This window comes from Choloepus didactylus, chromosome 8 (assembly GCF_015220235.1).
Source record: "Choloepus didactylus isolate mChoDid1 chromosome 8, mChoDid1.pri, whole genome shotgun sequence".
In the NCBI taxonomy this organism is placed as follows: domain Eukaryota; kingdom Metazoa; phylum Chordata; class Mammalia; order Pilosa; family Megalonychidae; genus Choloepus; species Choloepus didactylus.
The window spans coordinates 10,598,994-10,624,763 of NC_051314.1; the positions used below are offsets into that span (position 1 = coordinate 10,598,994).

Here is a 25,770-nt window from a genome sequence, read left to right on the forward strand (position 1 = left end):
AGGCAGGCCCTCAGTTCCCTCACTTCCCTACAGGCCTGTGCCCTCCCCTCTGCCCACCTCCCTTGGCCAGCACATGGGCTGCCTGAGGGCACTACATGGGTTCAGGTCCTGGCCCTGCCACCCACTTGCTGTGTGATCTCGGGTTAATTGTCTGTTGCCTCCAAACTGCCTCAGTTTCCACATCTGTAAGTAGGGAAGACAGTCATGCCCCCCACCCTCAAAGGGCAATTGAGAGGATGATGGGGGTTCAGGCAGGTGATACACTTAGCACAGTGCCCAGCACATGTGGGAACGGGCCCTTCGTTCACTCAGCATTTATCAGGCACCTGCTGAATGCCTACCACTGCAGCAAACACCAGGCAGCGAGGACCCATCCCTCGCCCCTCTCGTGTGCTGGCCTAAGCCGCCAGCCTCTGGGCTGGTGGTTGACTGTGTGGATCTGTAGTGCAGGGGAACAAATAGCCTTGGGGAATCAGTGTGTTGGCTTCCACTGCTGGAGTGACAGACATCCTGAGGAAACACGTCACTGTTAAGCATTTTAAAAAAGAAATTTCTGGAAAGCAGCTTTCTTTACCCTGTGGAGGCCATCAGTAGCCTGAACTGCAGTCAGGTTCTAGTTTTGGCTTTGCCATGACTTGCTGGAGGACCCTTCCTTCGGGCCTCAGTTCCACATCTGTAGAATGGGGCAGTGACCATCCATACCTTAGAGGACTGATTGTGTGAGTGAGGTTGAGTGTGTGAAATGTGCTTTGTCAACTCGAAAGCACCTGGCAGCTCTTGAGATCTTTCCGTTCTGTTTCTGGCCATTCTCAAGAGGGACATGGCATGTGTGTGTGCAGGGTCAGGGCCTGGCCATGGACATCAGGGGCTGCTGGCTCTGCTCTTAAGAGCTCCCTGAGTAGTGGCCTTAAACCCTTGAACTTGGTAATTTCCAGAGGATGTAGAAGGCCCCTCAGGCAGCCTGGCCCCTTCCATGGGAAACACTGGTAAGTGTCATGTCCTATCCAAGAGGTCAATCTGCACATGCTTTTGTAGCAGCTCCATGTGCGGGGCACTGGGTTTGGTGGTCTGGGTGAGGCAGGAGGCCCAGAGGGTGGCTGTGCCCTGAAGAGATCAGTCCAGGAGGAGGGATGCTAAGCTCACACCCCAACGACCCGATGACCAAGGTTCGGGGGTGAGCTGATGCATGGCCTGGGCTTTTCAGCAGAGACCCTGGGCCAGCTGGAAGGGTCACTTATAAGTGAACATTGGCATGTGTCCTCTGCTTGGAATCCCTCAACAGCTTCCTCTTTTGCCTTTTGGATAAAGGCCTAAAGCCTTACATGCCCAGCACCTTCCTTCACACCAGCCTCTTCTCCAGCTTTCTCATCTCACTTAAATTTACATCGGCCTCCTTTCCTTTCCAAAGACCACTCATTCCCTGCTGCCTAAGGACCTTTGCCCGGGCCGTGCCCTCTGCCTGGAGCTCTCTTCCAGCTTCATCACATGGCTATTTCCTGTCTGTTCTTCAAGCCTCAGCTCAACTGTCCTGGACCTCCAAGACTCAGGGTCTCCATTATACATTCCCTGTGCACCTGCCATGCTTTCTTACTAATGTTTATTGCGGCTGTTACCAAAGGATTATTTACATCATGATTCGTTTTTTATCCAACACCCCCATGGAACCATAGGCTCCATGACAACAGGGACCCTGTCTTTCTCGTTTGCCAACTTGGGCTCAATATCTGGCATACGATAAAGGCTCAATCACTGTGAAATGGGTGGATGATGTGTTAAGGTAAGGCTTCCTGGAGGAGGTGGCATTTGAATAAGCCTTGAGAGAAGATACAATTTCAGTTTAGGGAAGAGGGAAGGGCATTCCTGCTGGGGGCAGCAGATGGGCCCATGACTGCAACACAACTCATCTGGTTTGGCCAAGAAGCAAAATGGGGCAACGGAGAGGTTAGAAAGGTGAGCTGGGGTCAGACAAGGGCTCTGCATTCCAAGCAGATGAGAATAGGATTGAAACCCCCAGGACCCATAGAACACTTTTGAGCCCAAGGAAATAGGGTCAAAGAAGGCTTTTGGATAATTGTAATGAGTCTGCTGCAGAGATAGATGGTTCAGGGAAGAGGCTGCAGTCAAAATGACCAGTTGAGAGTTGGAGAATCCGTCAGCTCCTGCTGGTTTCTTTTCCCCTGAAATCACACATGTACCTCGGCAGTTAGCCTCACAAGCTCACAGGAGATGCAGGGCAGTGACGAGGAACCCCCGATGGCATGGCTGCTTCCAGAAAACAATTGCCTTGGTGGCAGGGCAGCAGGACAGCCATTCCCAAGACACTGGAGGGAGAGTGGAGTGAAGGAGCATTTGCATTTCTCAATGCTTCCCTTGCCGAGAAGGCAGTGTGTAACTGCACACCTCGGCACCTTTGTCCCCGTGCCTTCCAAGTGACTGTGCAGGCCACTGTCCAGGAATCGTGACATGGAGGGACCAGCCCAAGGCAAGACAAAAGATTTCCAACAAAACCAGCCTACCAGACTGACCTCTGTGCCACTGCGGGGAGGCAGCTGATGTGGTTAAAAGGGCCAGGATGCCCGAGAAGGACAGGCCCGAATCCCAGGTCCACCACTTAGCAGCTGTACACCCTTGGACAACTTTTTGGCAACTCCGGGCTTCAGTGTCTTCGGCTGTGAAATGGGGCTACTGTGGTTTCACGCGGGGTAAGTGCAATGACACATGGAACCCCAAGCACAGGGAACCCTGGAGGCTCGGGAAATAGTGGCTGTTATCATGGCCCCGTTTTCCTCTACGGTTTGGATTCTTCACAGGAAGCTTGGGTTTCGGGCTTAAAATGAAGTGCATGTCAACAAAACCGGGATGGAACAAAGTCTTTTCCCAGCATGCCTCAGCATGTGGCACTGCCTTCCCATGGAGCCCAGACAATGATGTGGCTAAAATTCTTTGAGCTTTTAAGCAGAAATAATCCCAGTGGAAAGGAACCTCCCCATTGTTATTGCATGATAAAGTGGTGCAGGGGATCTGCAGCCTGACTTGTGTGGGTTCAAATCAACTCTGTCTCTTCCAAGCTGTGTGATATAGGGCAAAGTTTTTAAACTCTCTGTGCCCCGGTGGCCTCATTTATAAAATGGGGGTGATGGGACCAACCTCAGACGGTTGAAAACATTAAATGGGGCGATCGAGGGACATCCACACAATGCCTGGATTCCTCAGGGCTGTGATCGTCATTGCCATAATTAACAGTGTCATTTTTATGGACATGGTGCCCAGCCTGCATAGGATGCCAGAGACTCGAGGGAAGCCAACGTGTCTCTGCCCTGCAAATGCTCACAGACCAGTGGGGGAGACACGTTCACAAACAGCCCAGTGTGACCAGTGGGACCACAGAGGTGGGAGCTCCAACTGTGATCCTGGAGGAACAGGGTGGGGAGCAGCATTAAGGGGCAAACCTCGGGAGCAGAGGTCTCTGTGAGACCCCGTGAAACAGATAAATTCATGCCAAGTGTGTCACAGATATAAGGCCCCGCAGGGTCCCACTCTTGGCCACCTCTGTAGCCTCATCTCTCGTTCTCCCAGCCCTGCACCGGGCACGGCACTCCTGAGAACAGCACATAGCTGTTCCCCATGTCCCTAACTCTTGGTATTCCCTGGCCCTCCCCACTTAGCCTTAGAGCTTGCCCTGACTTTGCCCCAGAAAGAACCCCACCCCGGAACCACCTTCCTCCATACAGCCTAGCACACAGCAGATGCTCGATGTGGAATGAGGGTGTGTCCAGCAAAGCCCTACAGGGTGTCCTCTGGGGCTCACAAAGGATTGGCCGCCCTTGTTCTGTAGGCACCATGGGTCAGAGGGAAAAGGCATCCTTCTGCGTGTGGCCTGCAGCCTTCCCCTAGAAAGCTTTTGGCAAGTGGGAGTTGGCTTTGCCTGGGTAAGTTGCACAGCTTGGGACAGGCTCAGGAGGCCTGTAAAGAAAGTGACAGAGGAATGAGTGGTGGTGAGAGAGGATGCTCTGGGGAGCTGCTCAAGCCATTAACCAGAGGCTTTTGTAAGTTGTCTTCTGGAAGACTGTGGAGATGAGGCCCAAAGCCCTGAGCTCAGGAACAGGAATTCCATGCTTCTCTCTCTCTCTCTCTCTGAGTGTGTGAGAGAGAGAGAGAGAGCGTGTGTGTGTGTGTGTGTGTGTGTGTGTGTGTGTGTGTCACTGGTGTGTGTGTGTGTGTGTGTGTGTGTGTGTGCGCGCGCGCGCGCGCTAGAGTTAGCAGGAGGCCCCTCCAGAGAGGAAGGAGAGCTGGGGCCTGTTGAAGGATAAAGGTGAGGGCTGTATATGCACTTGAGAGTGAGCAAGCAAGAGGAAGGAAATCCGCCTGCCGCTGAAGGCACCGACGCCCTGGCTCACTATGCACAAGTCACTGATCCGCCGAGCAGGGCCAGTCTCCTCAATCAATCTGTGCTGACAGATGGCAGCGGAATCGGTGACCTAGAGGCAGAAGCCTCCATCTGTAATCCTGGAGTTACCCAGGGGCCTGGAGGAGAGCAGAGGAGTTTGTAATAAAAGGAGTGACACAGGGTTTCCAAAAGCCATCTTTGAGCCTGAGGAGGAGGGACCTGATTAATTTTGCTTCTGGAATTGATACCACTGATTCAGTTCAATAAGTATTTTTTGAGCGACTGGGTTATGAGGAAACAAAAACAAAAACTGAACTGTCCTTTCTTTAAAGAGATCAAAGTGTGGTAGGGAAACAGGACTCATACAGATAGATCATTGAAAGGACGATAGAAGACATTAATGTAATCAAATAGGAAAAGACTCCCAGTGAGTGAGCTCCTGTCCCTGTAGGGTCACAGGTAGTAACTTACCCTGTCTGAGCCTCAGTCTGCTCATGCCTCACAGAACTGCAGCTGTTCATATATGCCAGGTGCTGTACTGAATTCTTTATGCAGATAACTCTTTAGAGTCCCACAACACCGTATGAGTAGGGTAGCATTATCCCCATTTTACAGCTGAGGAAACCGAGGCTCAGAGAGGTAAAGGGACTTGTCCCAGACCATACCACACCAAGAGTAACACAAATATCTCTGAAATATCCACACATGTTCTTCCTCCAAATGTACCCAAATGGAAGTGACGGACTGCAGTGGGGAAGAGGCCCTGGCTGGCCTGGCTCTGGGACTGGGGAGGTTTCCAGGAGGGGGTTGGACGTGCAGTGTCCCTGCAGGGGTGAAGGGGTGGGGAGGGGGGCTGCAGAGTTGGTCTTAGTACAGGAGGCAGGTGCCAGCCAGAATGTGGACCTCAGCCCTCACTTTGCAGTCTTTTCCTATTGAATGAGGCTCTGTCATGGCTTGTCATATCCATCGCTTCCCCACGGTCTGAGACCTGAGGGGGCTGAGGAAGAAGAGAGAGGAAGGAGGAATGGGGGGCGAAGGCGATAAGGAAATGGGCTTCCCTTTTCTTCACGGATTCACCCAAGAAACTGTCTGAGGGTGTCCCCAATACTCAGTCTTCAGGGAGCTCTCCTGCATTCTTCCATTTCTGTCCAAAAAACAATGATTAGTGCTGATAGCATCCCAGCTTTCTCTGTGGTCCACATGCAGGTGCTGGCCTTGAAAGGTTTCGGTGACTGAGAATTGGAAAATAAAACTCTCAGTCAGAAGAACAATGGGAACAGCCAAAGGGCAGGGCCTGGAGGCCCCTTTAGCTCTGCTCCAGAAGAGCTTCCTGGCCTGCTGGAGGTGTTGGGGAACCAAGCCCTCAGGAATGGTCCTTATGTGTAGTGGAGGCTTTGTGAGACTAGACAGAAACCAGGGGAAATCACACTGGCACTGCCTTGTCCAACTACATCCTCTTCTAGGGGGCTCCAGAATCATCTCATGTCCTCTTTGGATCCCCTTGCTAGGTGGCCCAAAGTGAGACAAAGTGATACCGGTCTCTGGCTAGGTGGGGTGAGAGAATGGTTCAAGTGTAGAGCAGGGCCTGGGTAGTTGGGTACCTCAAATATACTTAAATCTGGAACCCCGGGCCTCACCTGGTTCCTATCAGCCTCTACCTGCTGCCTAAAATGCTTTTCCAATTCCAAGTTACTTTCTAGTTGGGGTGCTTCAAGAGAAGCTACCCACCTACTCCCTGACCCTGGAGGGCAGATGGGGGCCTAATTTAGAATCACCAATTTGGGCCATAATTAGGGTCATCTAGTCTAAACTCCCTTCCTTCCCCATTGAACCAACAGAAACCTGAGGCCTGGGAGACAGAACTTGGCCAGGACACTGGGTGAGTCAGGGGCAGGGTCACACACACACTCCGAACGCAATCAATCCTCCATCCACGGGCCTTCTTACACTGCACAAACATCTCAGTGGTCTACAGCTGAGATTTTAAAGGAAAAAAAAAAAAAAGTCAAGCCATGCCTTTGCTCCATAAAACATACGTGTTTGCAAATGAAGGCTGGAAAGGGGCTGAAGCCTTGGCATCACAAATCCCCCCCCCCTTGTCTCCCTAACTCCAAGTTAATTCTGGACTCAGGGTCCAGGTTTGTATGTAAATATATATTTCATGCCGCAGCCGGTGAGAGTAGCTGGCATTTGTTGAGCGTCTATTTTACACCCAAGGGAGGTGGGCATTTCCCCTCCACGCTTACACTGAGAGAGAAACTGAGGTTTGGAAAGGGCCCAAGTCATGCGTTCAAGGACACCCGGCGCCAAGGGGCGGAGGCGGCAGGGAGGCAGGCTTGCTCAGCCCGGGCCAAAAGGCCATCCCCTCCGTGGCCAGGATCCGCCCCCGTGCCCGGGCCCGACTAAGCAGGTTACTCAGGAAGAGGCCGGGCCCTCGTCTGCGGGTTCCCGCGGTTGCCGGAGGCGCTATCCTGGCTTTGGAGTCTCCAGGGAACTCCCGAAACCCCAGGGAGAGATTCTGGGCCACCAACTCCCCGGAAAGTTGGCTCGAGGCCACCCTCAAGACGGGCCCAGAACCGCGGGCCAAGATGACACTGACCGAACGGCGAGGTGCGCGAGCTGAGCGCGCAGCTGCCGTGGGGGAAGCCCCGCGTGCTCGGGAACCGCAGGCGCTGGCCTCGGCCGCGGCGCTTCCACACGCGGGTGGGTACGCGCGCGCCCGCCAGCCCCGCCCCCGCGCCCCGCCCCCGCCGCGCGCCCCGCCCCGCCGCGCGCTTGCCCGCCCGCCCGCGCGCCGCGGCCCGGAGCCTCCCAATTGGCGGCGCGGTGTCACCTGACGCTCTGTTATTTCCTGTGTGTTGGGAGAATGGAGAGAAAAAACCCCGAGCCGAGCCGCTTTCGGCCCCTGCGAGGCGGCCACGGCCTCTGCCGGGGGAGCCCGCCCTGAGGCGCGCCCGACCGGGGAGCGAGCGAGCGAGTGCGCGGGCCGGAGCGAGCCTCAAGGGGCCGCGGCCCCGGCCCGCCCCGCCGCCGGCCGGGGCGCCCGAACTGGAGGCGGCGGAGGCTCCCCCACCCCCACCCCGCGCTGCGCCGCCCGCAGCCGCCGCCGCCGCTCCCTCCCCCGCCCCCGGTAGAGGCCGCGGGGACGGGGCGGGAGGCTCCCGCAGGTAACCGCCACCCTGGCCTGGGGGCAGGGGTCAGGGCCGACCGGCTGGGGGCCGGGGGCAGAGGGCCCGGCCCGACCTGCGAGTGCGGAGCGCCCCGGGCCTCCAAGGCCGGGGCTCAGGCTGCTGAGGGAAGGGGGCCCGGCTCGGAGCGCTGAGAGGAAGGGCTCGGCCCGACCCGACCTGGGAGTGCGGAGGGGAGGGGGCTGGGCCAGGCCTAGGGGTTCTTGAGGGGAAGGGCCCTGCCTGGCATCAGGGGACTGAAGGGTCGGGTTCTTCCGGGGTCTCGACCCGGCCAGAGAGTCCGGCGGGGCTTAGGCACCGGCCCTAGGTTGAAGGTGCCGGGGGGAAGATACCTGCTCGTCGCGGCCTCGGGTGCAAAGGCGGCGGGTGAGTGGGCGGCGCCTCCGGGTCGGCGGGGTCAGGGCCGCCCGCCTCGCTGCCCCTCGCAGTCCCGGGGGGACCGGCAGCGTTGGCTTCTTCGCTGCAGGCCAGAGGCGAGGCCGACGGGGCGGAGAACGGGGCTTGGGGCCGGGCCAGAGGGAGCCGCGCCGCGGCGCCTCCGGCCGCGGGAGGGACGGGGACCAGTTTATCGCCATGTGAACACCTGAAGCCATGTGGACGCGGCAGCTTCTCGCCTGTTGGGGGCGGACGGCAGGTACCCGCCGCCGGGACGCAAGGTCTTCGGGCGGGGAGCGGAGCGCAGGACACACTTCCTGTGTGGGGTTCTCTACGGCTCCCCGGCGCGGGGAGCAGGGCGGGGTATTTGATTCGGTGGTCTCTGTAGAGCGAGCGTTCTTTTGGTGGCCCGAGGCTCCAAGCTTCTCGTCCTTTTTAGGGGGCAAGTGGTAGTTGAAGCAGTGGCCGATCCGGCCGAGCCCACTCCAGCAGCAGTGGGAGGTGGGATGTCTCCTATGTGCCCGGACGAGAGTGGAATTCACTGAGGTGGGGGGGTGCCGAGAGGCGGCCACCTTTCTCAACCTGTGGGTGGGGATTATTGTCTGTTTTTGCGATTGTGGATACTCGCACCGTCTGCCTCTTTATATTCTAATCCTTTAGCTTACCCTTAGGGAACAGATCAAAATTAGGATTTTTTTTTTTTCCTCTTTCTCTAGGCTCTTTTCCCCTCGAAGATTAAATGACTCTGGTAACTGCTGTAAAATAGATGGAATTTTTGAGCTATTATCTAACACGCAGATCTTTGAATGATAATTGGACCCTTATGTTAGCTTCAGTGAAGAGTTTTATAAAACATCTTACGGGGGTGGCAGCCTAGTGGAGGGGAAACCGGGAGACCAGGGATCTACTTCCAGCTTTGCTACCAAATAAACTGTAACTCTGGGCAAGTTACCTACTTTCTCAGCTGCCCAGTTTCCTCTTAATTTAATGAGGACTTCCTTCCAGGCCAAATATTACAGACTTTATGTGGTTGGTTTTTTGTTTTGTTTTGTTTTTGTATCTCCCGTCTTGTGCTTTTGTTTAAGCCATGGGAGACTTTTCTGAGAGGTTCAGGCTGTACCTTGCTTGGCTTTTTAAAAGCATCCCTCCTTTTAATTTCCAGTCTCTTCCTTTTCCAACAGGGTATAACACTTGGTCAGGGCACAGTTTTCAGTTTTCCCTCAAATCCCAGGCACTGTTCTGTGCTTCTCAGAAAGTGTAGGTACTGTATTATTCTAGGGTACGTTGAATGCGCCTTATATTTTTTTGTGTGTTTGTGGAAGAAGAAATTATCAGAAAAAGATTTGTGAGAATGTTTTGATTACTCGAGAAAGCTGGATTTGGTTCTATGTATGTTGTTTGGCTGGAGTTCCAAGATCTCTGTGCAGGGGATTGTGAAGGGATCTTAAAGTTCTTTCCGCGGACATTTGGTGTTCGGCTGTCTTTTGACATACCCAGCTTCAGTGTTCTCAGAGTGGGGATGAAGTGGGATTCCATAGTAGCTCCTGCTTGATAGTATATAGTAGAATTATCTATCACCTCAGGGTATGCTATTTGCATCCCCGATTTATTCCCTAATGGTTCCAGGATGCTTCCTCTCAGATACTGAAGAACTCCAATTAGTTTCACTGATTTTATGGGGTGTGAAGGCCTTAGGCCATGCTTTTGATTGATAAGTACTTCTAGACCCACCTCAGAAGTTGGTTCTTGTTGGTCTTAAATTTCTACCACCAATTCAAGTACTGTGATGCTTGAAGGACATGTGCCTAATATGGTGTAACATGTCTTTTCTTAGGTCATTTTTTTTATTGTCTATATATACCGATTTTTGAAAAGGATTTCAGCACTCCGTATTCTGAGCGGGGTGTGCTCAGAATGTTGACTTTGGGGATGGTGTCGGTAGAAGTTTTCTTTTATTTAACATTAGGCCTATTGCATAGGTGGACACTTTTATACGGCCACACAGATTAATTGTTTGGAGTTTCACAGAGTAAGCAATTTACTCTCTCTTGGCATTATGATCTTTTGTTCACTGTAGGATTTTAAAAACTCTGTGATTAAGTTGTAGGCAGTTGCTACACTCACATGTATATTTATATTTGTCTTATAACCTGGGGTAATTTGTTTACCTATGTGTGAGAGAAGGTTGTCAAGGTGGTAAGACGTCAGGACTGCCCAACTGCTTGATCTTGGGTAAGTCCCATAACCTTTTAGTGGTGTACTTTTTAAAAAAAATTCTATAAAATAATATGGAATGTGATTGAAATAATCACATCTATTTAAACCAAAACCAAATTAGAGTTGTTTTCCTGGTGCATTTAATCTTCTTATCATATAGATAGGAAAGGATGCTAAACATTTGTTTTAAATAAACTTGTATGTGAGACTCTGTCCAAGATCTTTTAAATTCTCTTACAAAATCTGTCCAACAGACCTGAGAGGTGGCCCTCTATTCTCTTCCTGAGAGGTCATAAAACTAGTGAGAGTCAGAGCTGGGATGTGACTGTTCTCTTCTTGGCTCCGAAGTCCATTCTAGGTCCCTTGTATCTTGCTGCCTGCTCAAGGCACAAACTAGTTAGTGGTAGAGCAGCCCTGGACTCCACATCTCCTGCCCCCCCCCCCCCCCAGCTATAATGAACCCAAAATCTGCACTGGAGCAAAATAATGGGAAGCATGGTTTTTGTGATTGTGCCATGTGATTTAGTGACCCCTGGGAGTTTTCTGAACTTTCAGTTTTCCCCATTCCTGGCTAGTTTTGCCAGCACACCTGAGATTTAATCTGTAAAAGATTTCTCTTGCGATTCTGCCGTTCTATACTGAGCTGAAAACAACTTCTGTTAGCTCAAAGAGTGATCTCCGTCTCTCTTCCTGTCTGTGTTACTGGTTTATGCTGCATAGGAATTGTATCTGGTGACTGCTCTCAATTTGACCAGGTGGGACTCAGACAGTATATTTATAAAAGACAGTCCTTTCCTCAGTATGCCTGAGCACTCATCCTCATGGGGCTTTTGCAGTCAAGGAGTCTTAGTGCTTATTAGAACTGTTTGGGGCCCAGACTCCACGGCCTTCATTTTCTTTTTGTAGAGGTAAAAGAGAAGTATCAAAAAAGCAAAACAGTAAGGCTCTATTTATGTTTGAGAAAAACAGTACCTCAAAGTTAGACATTTGAAATATACTAAAATCAAGGCTTTCATAGCAGAGCTTAGTTTGGTCACATTGCAAACTGGATAGTTTTTTGATTATTAGTTAGGCTGTTGAAAGTCCTTTAATACTTACGATATGTTCGGTATGGGTAAGAAAGGTTCTCATGGAGACAAACACAATCAGTACTTTCTGCATTAGAGCTGTGTTTGCTTTGTAGGTAATGTGCACAGCCCAGCAGGAAGATGAACTGTAATATGAGTTATTGGCGTATCTGTGGCTTGTTATCTGATGCTTCATTGTGGGGAAGTTAAGAAAGAGAAAACATTAGCTACTGAGGAAAATACCCTTATTGTAGTATGTATATGTAAGCTGTTCTAGAGGAAAGGATAGATGTGAATTAGAACATTTGAATATCAACCTGATTGGAAGATTTCCTGATTTCCATGTTTGGATATGACATTCCTGAACATGGATTAAGGTCCTTGTGTGTTTGCATGTGTTCTAACTCTCATTCATTAACAGATATTTTTGGTGGTTTTCTAAGTATGGAAGATAGCATGGTGGGCAAGATAAAGAGGAAGCCTGCTCTGGAGTGACTGTAAACAGTAAATTCATAAGAGGTTAGGTGCTGATAAGACCTATGAGGAGAATAAAAAGACAATGCAATAGTGACTCAGGGTGGTCGTGAAGAAGTTCCTGTTCTGAAGCCTTTTCTGCCAGTGGGGCAGTGGAACTTGGATCTCTGGGATGGATGAAAATGGCATTACATAAAGTGAATAATTTGCTTCAGCCCAGAACATCTTGAGAAGTTAATCCAAAGGGTGGAGGTGGGTTGAAGTCTTTTTTCTGTTTATATCTTTATGCTTTGCGAATGGGGAACTGGCTCAAAAGAGTCAAGGAGTAGTGTTAGTAATACCTTGGAAAGGCTAGGAAAGAGGAGCAATGTCTGCTTTTTTTAATCATCCTGATAAGAAATGTGATTAGGTGTTGCAGTATTGGTGAGTGCTGGGCAATATTAGAAACATCCTTTAGTTGTGCTTTTGTTTCTCTGTTGGGGAGTTAGATAGGGGTGTTACAGTTGTACTCGTTTAAAGCCTCAAATTAAGCCAACAAACATATTAGTGACTTCTGTATGCAGGGCACTTTGTTAGGTATTGTTTCAAATAAGAGAATCTCAAGTGGCTAAGTGGGGGTGGGGGGCATCTGTAAAGGAGCAAGGAGAGCTCAGTGGAGGCCCTGGCATGGGAGGTGGCAGTGCAGTTAGACTTTGTGAACCATAACCGGGACAGTCCATCCTTTCAGCCTTTTGCAGCCAGCTAGAGTCCACATGCCTTCTCCTATCCTTGCTATACTTTCTGATTATCAAATTATAGACCTGGAAGGAAACTAAGAAATTCTTTAGCCTAACCCTTCCTTCACAACCTAGGAAAGACACCGAGAGCAGAGTGCTCAGAGTTATGTAGCTTTATACTGGACAGAGACAAGGCTAGGACCCTTTGCCAGTTAGGCCAGTGTTCTTTCCACCATGCGCCATGCTCTCACCAGAGAATTGATTGTTGACTGTGGCTTCTGAGCAGAAAAAGGAAGGAAGCCTTTGAGTGTTAATGTACTCATTTATGAAAAGGTCCATTTAGTTCCAGTCTTAAGAAATCAAGGAATGGGCAGCACATCAAACTGGAAAGCAGAGTACAGAAAAGAAAATGGTACCACTGTTAGTTCTCACAAAAATATGTAGCCTTGGTTTCTTAGGCCCCATTGGGTTCTTGCATCCTGATTATGTCTGGGTTCAGAATGGATGCCGTGGAGAAGCTCGTCCTTTGCCATGCTCAGCATTAGTTGTGGTTAGGACTTTTGGATGTGGGGGATGGAGGGACTTCTGATAGTGGCTAAAATTAGGTTCTAAAATTTAGAGGAGATAAAGCCCCCCCACCCCCCAGCAGTCCTAAGTTCTTCCGCCCCCAGAGCTCAATTTCAGGGAAGCCCTGATTTCACCTCTACATTTAGAAGCTCCCTGAGTATGAAGCATTACTTTGGAAGCATATAGATTGTTCACTGTGCCTGCCAAGAGTGGGGATTTCTGAGGACAGGAGCAGGACTATGTCCTAGGTATTTGCCTGACTTAGCGAGCCAGTTACATGGGGGCAGGTTTGGGTCCCTTTGGCAGAGATGTGAGAGGGTCCACTTTCTGTGGAAACTCCACATGATGGATATTCTGGAGGCAGCAGAACATATCAAGGAGGATGTGCAGCTTATCCCAGCTCTGTCACTTACTAATAGTGACCTTGACGTTTTGCCTGAGCAAGGGTTTCCTCCTTTGTGAAATGGAGATATACCTTCCTCAGAGCAATGGGGAGAAGGAACTCAACTAGGAAAAGTGGATAGTGGAGTACACCGCCTACAGGTGGCGCCCAGTGAGGTAGCTGTTTTTGAAACAAGTGTTCCCTGTCTTGCTGTGAATCAAGATACTGGACTAGAGCAGGGCTGGTTCTTGCCTGTCCTGTTAACTCTGTGTCCTCAAATATCTGCCTGGAAGAGAAGGGCAGTTAAATAATGGTATTGAAAGTGCTTTGGCAGGGAGAATGAGTACAAAGCACTGTACCTGGATGGGTAACCCTGGCTGTTCAGGTCATGAGACACTTCCCAGAGTACAGCACTCACTTCCTCATCAACCCACTTCTTGCTCAGCTGCCTCCTTCCCTTCTGTGACTTGTTACTCTGTCTCTTGTACTTGACCATTGGCATTCTCTGGACACTCTTTGTTTTTTTTTGGTGATCTTGTGGTATCCCCAGGCTTTAAAAAGCTGATGGCTCCCATATTGATAGCTTCTAGCACCTCCAATTCCTGCTTGACACTGCTTGGATATCTTACCAGTAACTCAAGCTTCATGGGTCCAAAACTGAATCCATAGCACCCACAAATTCTTTCTCCTCCAGTTATGTCTTTATCCAAAATAGCTCTACCATCCTCCCAGTTTCTCAAATCAGATTCCCACTTTTCTCTTACCACCCTCCACATTTAATCCATCACCATAAAGTTATCATCAGCACTGTTTCCGTAATATGATTTGAGTCTGTCCACTTCTTTCATCGCCACTGCCACTACGCTGTGAGCTGCCACCCCCTACTTGCAACACTATGATTGCCTCTGAAATGGCCTCCCCATTTCTGTTCTTGGGCTCCTGTATTCTGTTTTGCTCAGAGTAGCCAAGAGTCACCTGCCTTTCTCCTGCTTAAAATCTTTTCATGGTTTCCCATAACACTTAGGAAAAAATCCAAAACTCCTCACAAGGCCCTGAATAACCGGGCCCCTGCCTACCTCTCTGACTGCCTCTCCTACTTCTTTTGCTGGCTGTCCTCCAGCCACAGCCGCTTTCCTTCAGTCCCCTGAAGGTGCAAAGCTGTTTCCCATTCAGGAACTTTTTTTTATGCCATTTCCTCTGCCCTAAACTCTGGCCAGCCTTTTCTCATCCTTCAGGATAATCCAAAGGGCTAGAAAAAAAGATACAGAAAGGAGCTGAAAGAATGTGCATTTGGTTGTAGCGTAGGTAGAGTTGTTCAAGCAGAACATCTAGGAGCCAATCAGCCGGATCGCCAATACACTGCTGATGGGAATAGAAAACAATGCAGCCACTTTGGAAAACTGTTTGGCAGTTTCTTAAAAAATTAAACATATTTTTATCCTATGACCCAGCAGCACCGTTTCTAGGTATTTTTCCAGTAGAAATGAAAATATATGCCTACAAAGGAAGTCTTGTACAAGAATGTTCATAGCTCTTTTATTCATAATAGCTCAAAACTGGAAACAATCCAGATATCTTTTGGTGGGAAAATGGATAAATAAACTGGTATGTTCATACAGTGCAAGACCACTCAGCAATAAAAAGGAACAAATACTGATACTTGTAGTAAGGATGTATCTCATAAGTACTAGGCTGATCCCATTTTTAAGACATTCTATAACAGGCAAAACTAACCTGTGATACTAGAAATCAGATCAGTGGCTGCTTTTTGGATGAAGGGCGGTTCACTGGAAAGGGACATGAGGGAACTTTCTAGAGTGGTAGAAATGTCTGGGTCTGATAGGCCCAGTCAGAACTGATTGAACCATATACTTAGATTCTGAGCATATTACTGTATTAAATTTTACCTAAAAGCCTAGGAATTGTCTTTGATGCCTTTCCCCCCTCACTTTCAACACAATCCACCAGCAAGTCCTGTTCACTTTATGTCTAAAATATATCCTGAATTAGTTCCCTCCCATCTCAAGCACCATCCTCTCTTATTTGGATTACTGTATTATGAATCTTCTGATTGTTTTTCCTACTCCCTATTTTTGCCCTCCTCCCAAACCATTTTTTCCACTTACCAGCTAAAGTGATCTTTAAAAGTTCACATTGGATTATGTCATTTCCTTGTCTAAAACTCTCCAGTGGCTTTCCATTGCTTTCATGGTGGCCAACAAAGTCCTGTCTGAGCATCCTTCTGAGCCCATCTGACCTGGTCTCCTCTTGCTGCCTAAGATCCAGCCTCAGCGGCCCTCTGTCTGTTTCTTGAACTCATGCTCAGTTCTACTTTAGGATCTTTACACTTGGCTCCTCCCTCTGCCTGGAACACTCTGTCCCCCAAATCTTTGCAGGACTTGCTTCCGTTGGTCGTTCAGCTTAAATGTAACCTTCTCTGAGAGGTTTTCTGTGACCTTCCCGTTTTAAACTAGTGCCCCCATCATGTCACCCTGCCGTATAGCTTTTATCATGATCTGAAATTATCTTGTCCTTTTTAATTTGTACTCTCCCTGTAGGATTGAGCTTGTCTTGTTCGCTGCTGTAGACTTGGGGTCTGCAGCAGTGATCTGCACATATTGGGCCATGTTTTTCGAATGAATGAAGTTATTGAGGACGTTGTTGAAGGAGATGAGAGCTATTGAGGAGGTAGACTTGGTGAGGGCAGAGGACTCAAGTAGATTCAAGACTTCTGGTTTGGGAAACTGGGTGATGATGGTGCCATTCATTTCAGTAGAAAACAACGGAGGACAGAAAGATTGGAGTGAGGTTCAAAGTGATGAGTTTAGTTTTCGACTTAAGTTTGAGCTGCTTGTAAGATATCCAAGTGTTTGAGGCACAGATCTGACACTTAGGAGAAGGAACTGGGCTGTAGATTAAGATATGGAGGTTAGCATACAAGTAATAATTCCAGTTTAGGAGTGGATAAGATTCCCCAGGAGTAACTAAGGAATGTGAGTATGTAGAGAAATGGTTCCCTCCTTTTTTCCTTCTTTAGTGTGAGCCATCTCCCATCAGTAACAGAGACTTAACAAAACTCAGCCCCTGGAAGGTTTTGTAGTTTTAGACACCCCCCACCCCCCACCCAGGGTGTTATGTTAGTGTTCCTAACAATGACAAGTGCTAAGAGGGCCCCAGACAAAACTGAGGAATGTGAACATTTATTACCGGAGCAGGGTGCTATTTATAAGCAGAACAGGTACAACTAGACTGGTAGGAGGAAACCTAGAGAGCATGCACTAAGGAAACAGTGTTTCAAGTTAGGTGGTGGACAAGATTGCTGAGAAATGTTGGTTGGGTGAGGATGGGGGCAGCTTTGGGAAGCAGTGTTAACAAAAACCAGATTGTTGTGTGTTGATGAGAAAAGTGAGGTGAGGAAGTAGAGGTGAAGCTTCCTGAAGTTTGTTAAAGGAAAGTGAAAAATAACTGCAGGGAGACTCGGGGGTCAAGAGAAGTCCCCTGCCTCCCCCCCCCCCCCCCCCAAATACAAGAAACTTGAGCAGGTGTAAATCCCACTGGGAAGAAGTCAGCAGAGAGGAGGGGTTGAAGACACAGGAGAGAGTGTTGGGCTGAGAACTGTCCTGGAGAACTCAGGGCCCAGAGCAGCTCAGAGAGATTGACTTTGAATGGTAAGAATACCCCCCTCCCGGAGGAAGGCAGAGGTGTGTGGGCAGGAAATTGGATGGGCACTAGGGCAGGAAGGTAAGGAGTGCTTTTCTGTTTGTTCTGTGAAGCTTCTCTGCTGAGGAAGAAGGGGGAGATGGGCAGTTGGAAGTTTGAAGAAAGCAGGAACGATTTTGAAGAAATGGCCTTGGCAAGCAGTTAGCACCAACTAAGGAAGCAAGAATTGCAGGGCAGACATGAGAAGTAGTTAAGATGAGGTTTCTTCCTTATGGGAGTTTAGAGAACCTGGTCAGACCTTTATAATTCTTGGTCTAATTTTGGTTCCCAGTGATCCAGACTCAGCTTTTCCTGCCTTGTATCTGGTGATTCCACTCCGTCCAGATACTCCTCTGCCATTCCCATTCATCAGATAATGGCTTATGAATCATTCCACAGTCCTAATGTTTTATTTTACAAATACTTACATAGCTCCACTCTGTAGGACTGTGGCAGTTTTCTAGCCACAGTCCCAGTCCAGCCAGAGCAACTCTGCTCGTCTCTGTCTTAATTTTTGGCTATCTATATAAGATTTTTTGCTGGGAAAAAGACTTGCACAATCTTCCACATACCACTGCACTAGACCTTGAGGCCTTTGTGTTCCGGGGCTTTGCTGCATTCAGGGTCTGACATGTTGCCTATCCATGCTTTGAGAGAGAATGAACGCATTTTGCCTCTGAGCCTTTGCCTCTCTATCTGGAATGCCCTGCGCCTCTCCTCTACCTACCGTTATCCATGTATTACAGTTAGCATGTCATACATTACATGAAGACCACATGTTTTCACCACACGATTGTTTAACCTTAGATGGCCTTGTTAATCAGTTCTCCTTCAGGGGTCTGCACATAGTAGGTGTTAAAGTAATGTTGAATTTGGATTAGTTGTGCAAAACTTGCAAAGAATGGGGGAAAAATCCAGAGGAAATATAAGCCAACCAAAGAATTGAGTTATTGTAGCCTGATTAAGTACTCTAAGCATTGAGTTAATGAAGGTCTTTAGGTATGTTAAAGAACAGTGGCCAACAGTTTCCTAACTCTGCAGACGGAAAACCACAGTAGGTGAGGTTGGATGGAGTATTAGGGATTTAGGTGAAGAAACCGGAGAGCTCCCTGCCCTGTGGGGAATATTGGGAATTTCTCCTTGAGAATTTTAGAATAATGCAACAGACTCATTTGTGTTCAGTAATTCCTACTTGATGGTGGTGGTATGGAGAACATTCCAGCCAAGTGATTCATATAAACTAAAATGTGCACAGTCATTGTAAATGGACCTAATTGGATTTACAGGTACCTATATATTAGCGAACAGGCACAAACAAAAAAAGTATATATTTACACTGAATTTAGTGCTACTGTTTTCTTTTTTTCTTAGTGGGTATTTGAGTTTAAACATGACAAGGGCAGGGTTTTCATCTTTTAGTTGGGGAAGGCTTTGTGGAAGTAAATTTTAGTTCTGAAATACTGAACAGGAGAAATTGCAGTAAAGGACATTGCAGCCCACATCATTTATTAAATGTCTCTGTTTTTTAAAAAACTTTATTTTTGTTTTGCTTCATTGGCTAGCACGTGTACTGAAAGTTGATTTCCCTCAAAGATAAGGGACATAGCCTAAATGAAGCCTCTGAGAATGAAATACATCAGAGAAAATAAAATAAAATTTCTGTTTCAATTCAACCAAGGTTGCTAAGTAGATATCATGCTCTAGGCAATATGAAAATGAAGCAGCATCTCTTTCCATGGAGATCAGAGCCTGTGGGAGAGTCAGACATGGAAAACTCTTAACATTTATAACAACTATATAGGGTATATGATACTAAAATTGTGGTGCAGCCAGAGTGCTAGGAGAGAATGATTATGCCTGATTTAATATGGGAAGAATATTGGAAAAGGATGTAGAGGAAGGGACATTTGAACAAGACCTTGAAGGATGGATAGGAGTGAGAGAGACAAGTAGACAATGGAGTAGGAGCATTCCAAGGATATAATCCTTCAAGAACCAAGCCTTGAAAGTATGGCATATTACATAGCAAAGCCCAGCTCTTGAGGGGCAGGCTGGGGATGAGAGGGAGCGGAAGGTCAGAAGGGAGTGTTGGCCAAGCAGTTCAAGAGTGAGGAGGGAACAGCTTGATGATGAACCTTGAACCTGAAGGACAGGGCACTTGATTGACTGTGAGGAGGGACTAGGGGAAGGGGATGGATAGAAGTGCTAGATCCAAATGATGAATTCATCATTTTTGCCCTTCCTATTCCTAGTTTTCCTGTGGCCAAACCCTAGTCTATATAAGAAGGATCTGTAAATTTATTTAGTTACCTAAATAAGATGGAGTTATAGGGAATTTTGATATCAACCTACTTTGATTACAAAACAGGTAAGCAAGGATGTTTTATTTCTCAAAAACTTGAATAAATAATAATACTAAATAATAAATGTTTTGAATAAACAATAAATACTAAGTACCAGAATTGTTCTAAACACATGACAAATAGTAAGTTGCTTAATTCTTACAAAAACTCTACAAGGTAGTAGTATTATCTCCATTTTGAGTGACTTGCCCAAAGTAGCAGGGCCAGGATTTGGAATGTCTGTGACTGTAACCTGTACATCGTATGATTCTGTGTTTAATTTGAATGAGCAGGAAGATAACTTTGGCAGGATAGGTTTGTGGCCCCTTTGAAGGGGAAGAGTTTGGGTTTGGATTGTAGAACGAGTAGAGTGAAGCATAGGAATTGCTCTCTTGAGCCCTGCCTGCTAGACCCTCTTACGTATGTGGTCAGGGACTTATTTGTTCCTCTTGGGATACCCAGTGCCTGGAAGAGAGCTTAGTGTATAGTCAGTGCTCAGCAAATTTTTTTATGTGAACTAATACATGAACTAGTGTTTTGCTGGTAGCTCTCAAAGGAAAATACCATGGAAGCTTCAGTTTCTTTTTCTCTTTGGTTAGCTGTTCATGAGCTCTTTCTGAATTGAGTTCCATAAGTTTATTACTTGCCTGTTTTTACTGAATTTATCTTGCTCAGCTTTCAAAGGATACTAGCTCAGTCTCCTGTTTTCTGCCTTAAAAAATCAGCAACTTATTTTCAAAATCAAAATGTTAGGCTTTAACATTTAAGCAGAAATCTTTTTATATAAATAAGATTTCTTTTGTTGATTTTTTTTATATGCCTATATTTTAAGATGTAAACCTTGAAAATGTTACTGAAGAATTGGTACTGACTTCTAATTAGAGTATTTGAGATAATATATTTATGTAATCGTATTTAGAAAAGTTTAATAAACATTCCTCAACATACCAAACATTATTTCTACTTTTTTTTGTGTCTGTATTCTTAATATTTGATTCTGGTTTGTCGGTATCTTCTGAAAAAGCTTCCTCAGCAAGTGATTCATTAGGAATTTCTCTTCCAGGAATCCAGTATCCAGCAACCACACAAGAAGTGTCTCTGCTAATGTTGTAAATTCACAGCCTTGAGCATGTAGAAGTCATTTATTTGATTTCGTTAGCAAATTACAATAGGTGATATAGGTTGCTATGGAGGAGTGGACTGTTTTCCATCTCTTTTAGTTCATTTTAAATGAAATCATTTGGGAATGGGAAATTTTGTCTCCTTCCATCTATAAATGAATACTTAATCTCATAAGCCAGTATATTGTTGCTCTTTTTGACTGGATTCAGCGTATTAACCATTTATTAAAATATATACTTTGTAATATTTTATTTTCTGTTCAAGCTAAGCTAACTCTACTAAATTAAAAATCTGAAAAATAAATCCCACTACCCTAACAGTATTTTTATTCTAGGACAAAAACAGTCATATGAAAATAGTTTTTTTAGAAATAGTTATACATGGAAATGATTTATGTAAGAGAAAAAGTCAGCAAGAATGTAGAAAAAGTTAGCAAGAATGTTAGCATAGTCTTTTAATTAAAACAGCTTTTGGAGCTATCTTTTTATGTGTGGTTGAAGGTGATTCCTACTACTATTTTACAAAATAATACCCAGGTTTTTGTTTGCAGATGGTTCATCTCCCAGAGACTTCCTGAGCATTTGTTTCAGAGAGCTTTTGCTTAGTTGTCTAGTTTTTAGACATAACAGCATAATAATTTCTGTGTATATTAAGCCACTGATTTAATAAATTAATACCTGTCATATGTAGATCCCTAACCAAGTGCCAGGTACAGATCAGTATTTTATTTAATTCTCAAAAAAGGGTAAAATCGGGCTAAAGGTTAGTAAAATGTGGTTGTAGAAACAGATTCAAGAGAGATTTCAGCAATTTGCCGGAGGTCACTCAGCCACTAAATGATAGAGTTGGTGCTGGAACCCATCTCTGATTAGCCACAAAGCTTGTTTTTGCATTTTAATGTAAAATGTATACCTTTTTAAAAAGCACACTGTGTGGCTGCTTCCTGCTCCTTCACTGCGAAGTGAGACCAGACCCGTGATGGCTTGGGCAGCCCCCACAGGCACTCACACACTCTCCTTCTGCCCCATTCCTGTTTTCTTCACAACGTTTACCATCTGACATTTTTGTCTTTGTTTCCTCCACTAAAACTTTGCTCCACTCACCTTTGCATCCTGGTTCCCTAGAATAGTGCTTGTTACATAGTTGGTGTTATAGCAGTCCATAAAATTTACTCTTAATCACATTTGTAGGACAAACTGGTAATTTATTTTTCTTTTTAATTAGTGATTTAAGCACGGGAATAGCAGAGAGGTACCTTTCAGTGCCAAGGAACTGGTTAAGTAGGAGACAAATCATGACCGTTGGGGAGTAGAGCTTGGAAGTGGTTTGGATGAGTATGTGGTAGGCCTGTCCGAACTGCTCTGAAACCCTTTCGAATAGTAACCCTTCTTCCCCAACCCTGGTGCAGTGACTTCCTAACCACTGCCAGACAGTTTTTTAAAATACAGCTCTCATCAGCCCTCTCGATTGGGGTTACTCAATTAAACATAGACGCCTCACCCTGGCATTCAGGGTTCCACAGTAGGAATCTGCCTTTCTGGCCCTTTCTCCCAGTTTCCCTACTTGTATCGTCATTTCAATTTCTTTGTCCCCACTTCCATGCATGTCTATTCCCTCTTTCCTTACTCTCCATCTGTCACAATCCCTCCCCTTAAAGACCTTTCTCGAGTGCTCATTCTTCCATGAAACCTCTCCAAACATTCTCTTACTTAAGTGGGTGTTTCTTTCATGGCATTTTGTAATTTTCTTGTTTATATTTAATCTTCACTTTTTATTATACCTTTGTAAATAAACATGTTCTTGCCATAAGAATTGTCGTGTTTTCACTCCTTGTGTACCCTGCAGTGCATTGAACATGTGAGCATATCATGAATGGTTTTTGAAATAGAGAAGAACAAAGTTAGAGAAAGAATTAGTGGTATTTAGTTTTGGCACAGGGAAGGCTTGTCCTTAGCCAGGGATTGTTTTGGTGGTCAAGAACCTGACCAGGAAAAAAAGTGTAGGTAAAGAATGTAGTATTTTGGAGTAGGAGACAAGAAACCAGATGGGAAAATGACTAAGCGAGGAGCACCAGTTTTTGAATTTTCAGAGTCCAGAGATGAGTCTCAGTACTGGACTTCATAAAATAAAAATATAGGCACCTAACAAATTACAAAATCATTTCTTCAAACTCTGGAATTCCATTACTGTCCAAACCTATATACAGGCTTATTCATATGTGAACTAAACTCTCTGAACTAACTTGTACTTCAGCAGTACAGTGAGGGAAACAAAGGACAGATTAATGATAATACATTGTAAAAATTTGACCATGGAGAAGGGAAGGTGCAAGAGAGTAACATAATTAAGGTCCTGAGCTCATGGGCAGAAGACTTGGCATCATGAGCAGGAGGCTGACTTAGGGTTAAGATGCCTATTGTCCTGTCCTCCTTAATTGAGCATTGCAGAAGTTACCACAAGGATATTTTTAGGACGATAATGGTGAAAGGTTAGCTTTTAGCATTTGAGCTCAGGTCTTACAGGAGAAGTAGATCAGTGTTAAAGTGTTCAAAGAAACCCATAGAGCAGCTTGTTCCTTGGGGTTCAGGTGTTCACAGGGCTGGAAATGAAAAGTCCTGGGAGTGAGCCCAGGTTAAGGGAGATGAATAAAGGGGGAGGCAAAGTTATTGCTAATGAAATTATTTACTCTTGTGTGTCCTGGGTTCTTTTAGACTAGAGTACCTCCTTTGTATGGGAATTTGGGCTTCTTTTCTCCTGGTATCATTTGAACAAGTTAGTTCAGAGAGTTTAGTTCAGGTATGAATAAGCCTGTACATAGGTTTAGACAGAAATGGAATTCCAGAGTTTGAAGAAATGATTTTGTAATTTGTTAGGTGCCTATACTTTTATTGTCATTGTATCTTTTCTTGGTTTCTTTGAAACCTACACAGTTCCCAGTCTCATGAGATCTGGAGAAATCAAACTTTGATAGACAGTCCAGCTTGCATAAAAATTTTTAGTCCCTTTATTCTTAAGACAAAACAGACATGTGGAGTTATATACTGATCATGTCTCTTGTGTTTTAGTCTGAGGGTCAGATTTCAGACCTAGAATCATAGGACCATCCCCAGGTGATGGACAGCTTATCCTGAAGCTTCATCAACACATTGGGGTGTGTATCACCTACTTTGCATGTTGACTTCCTGAGTTGGGAGCAAGGACTTGTGTTACCTTTCAGCCAGTTCCTCTCCCACTTGATGCCCTGTCTGTGGATATACTATTGTGCAGAAGCTTTGGGAAAAGGGCAACAACTGAAGCCACTTCCCTGTATTTGACTTCCTTAAATGAGAAGGTTTGAGTTTAATAGAAAACAGGAATTCTTAGGCTGTTTACAAGATAGATTTTCTTGTAGCTTGAGGATTCTATGTATGATATATACTTGTTTCCTGATTATCTGCTACAGGTATTGTCTGCTCCCCAGTGACTGCTCACTGCTCAGCTGGCTCCTGGTTGAACTCTCCTCCTTTGTCTAATCTTCCAAGAGCCAGCTTCTCTGGAGATACTGGCTCAAGAAATAAAGTAAAACATGCTGATTGGAATTATTTATGTCATCATGAATAGAGCTAAGTAAGAATTGTCTGTTTAGATTTATCATTATTTAAAATCCTGTGTTAGGTAGGAAGGGGTATGGGGAATGTAAAGAAAAGATTCTTCTTTGTGTTTCTCATGCCTAGGATTTTCAGTTTAGACTGTGGGCTCTGCTTACCACAATGAAAGGAATAGGAATAGCTTCTAAGCCTGGACCATTGCATAAGATCAGGGTGTCCATAGTGTTATTCCTACAAGTACTTTTTAGTTTTATAGCTTTTATGTTTTTTTTTTTTTTTTTTATTATTACAGAAGTTGTAGGTTTACAGAAGAATCATGCATAAAATTCAGGGTTCCTATATACCACCCTATTATTAACATCTTGCGTTATTGTAGCATATTTGCAATTGATGAAACAACACTTTTATAACTGTACTATTAACTATAGCCCATGGTTTATATTAGCATTTCCTGTTTGTGTTATATAGTCCTATGGGGTTTATTTTTTTCTTTTAATTTTTATTCTGGTAATATATATACAACCTAAAGTTTCTCCTTTTAACCATGTTCAGTGCTGTTAATTGTATTCATAATGTTGTGCTACCATTGCCACCATCCTTACCAAAATTTTTCATCAACCAAAATAGAAACTCTGTATGATTTAAGCATTAACTTCCCTTTCCCTACCTCCATCCCTGCCCCTGATAACCTGTATTTGAGTTTCTGACTCTGTGAATTTGCTTATTCTGATTATTTCATGTCAGTGAGGTCATATGGTATTTTGTCTGGCTTGTATCACTCAACATGATGTATTCAGGATTCATCTATGTTGTCACATGTATCAGAACGCCATTCCTTTTTATGGCTGAATAATATTCCGTTATATGTATATACCACATTTTATTTATCCATTCATTGGTTGATGGACACTTAGGTTGCTTCTGTATTTTGGCAGTTGTGAATAATGCCACTATGAACATTGGTGTGCAAATAATCTGTTCAGGTCCCTGCTTCAGTTCTTTTGGATATATGATATAGCTAGAAGTGGGATGGCTGGGTCATACCATAATTCTATACCTAACTTTCTGAGGAACTGCCAAATTGTCCTCCACAACATCTGCACCATTTTATATTCCTACCAGCAATGAATGAGTGTTCCTGTTTCTCCACATCTTCTCCAACACTTGTAAAAAAAAAATTTTTTTTTAAATAGTAGCCATTCCAGTGGGTTGTGTACCAGTTTGTGTATATTATATACCCCAGAAAAAGCCGTGTTCTTTGATGAAATCTTGTGGGGGCAGACATATTAGTGGGGATTAAGTCGGAACATTTGGGTTAGGTTGTTTCCATGGAAATGCACCCCACCCAACTGTGGGTGGTAACTCTGGATAATTTCCATGGAGGTGTGCCCCCCCCCCCATTCTGCGTGGGCCTTGATGAGTTTGCTGGCACACTATATAAGATCAGACAGAAGGAGTGAACTAGCTACAGCCAAGAGGGACACTTTGAAGGATGCACAGAAGCTGAGAGAATAGCTGCAGAAGAGAGACAGTTTGGAGACGGCTGTTGAAAGTAGACTCTTGCTCTGGAGAAGCTAAGAGAGGACAAACACACCAAGAGCAACTGAGAGTGACATTTTGAAGAGGAACTGCAGCCTGGAGAGGAAT

The 25,770-nt window shown here is 45.8% G+C and overlaps 2 protein-coding genes across 3 annotated transcripts in view; both read left to right on the top strand.

Annotated features, from left to right (window-relative positions):
• Positions 1–1,808, top strand: part of LOC119542526 (basic proline-rich protein-like) — a 56,487-nt gene extending 54,679 nt beyond the window's left edge. The window contains exon 2 of the mRNA XM_037847333.1: positions 1,409–1,808. Coding sequence (XP_037703261.1) covers positions 1,409–1,670 — 262 coding nt within the window. The 3' untranslated portion in view covers positions 1,671–1,808. The remainder of the gene's footprint in view (positions 1–1,408) is intronic.
• Positions 1–25,770, top strand: part of TCF20 (transcription factor 20) — a 139,798-nt gene that overhangs the window by 17,822 nt on the left and 96,206 nt on the right. Inside the window, exon 1 of one of the 2 annotated variants that reach the window (XM_037848032.1) lies at positions 7,249–7,554. The exons of the other annotated variant lie outside the window; for it this stretch is intronic. The gene's annotated coding sequence lies outside the window, so the exon portion shown is untranslated. Of the gene's footprint in view, positions 1–7,248; positions 7,555–25,770 lie in introns of those variants that run through there. 2 annotated transcript variants of the gene reach the window in all.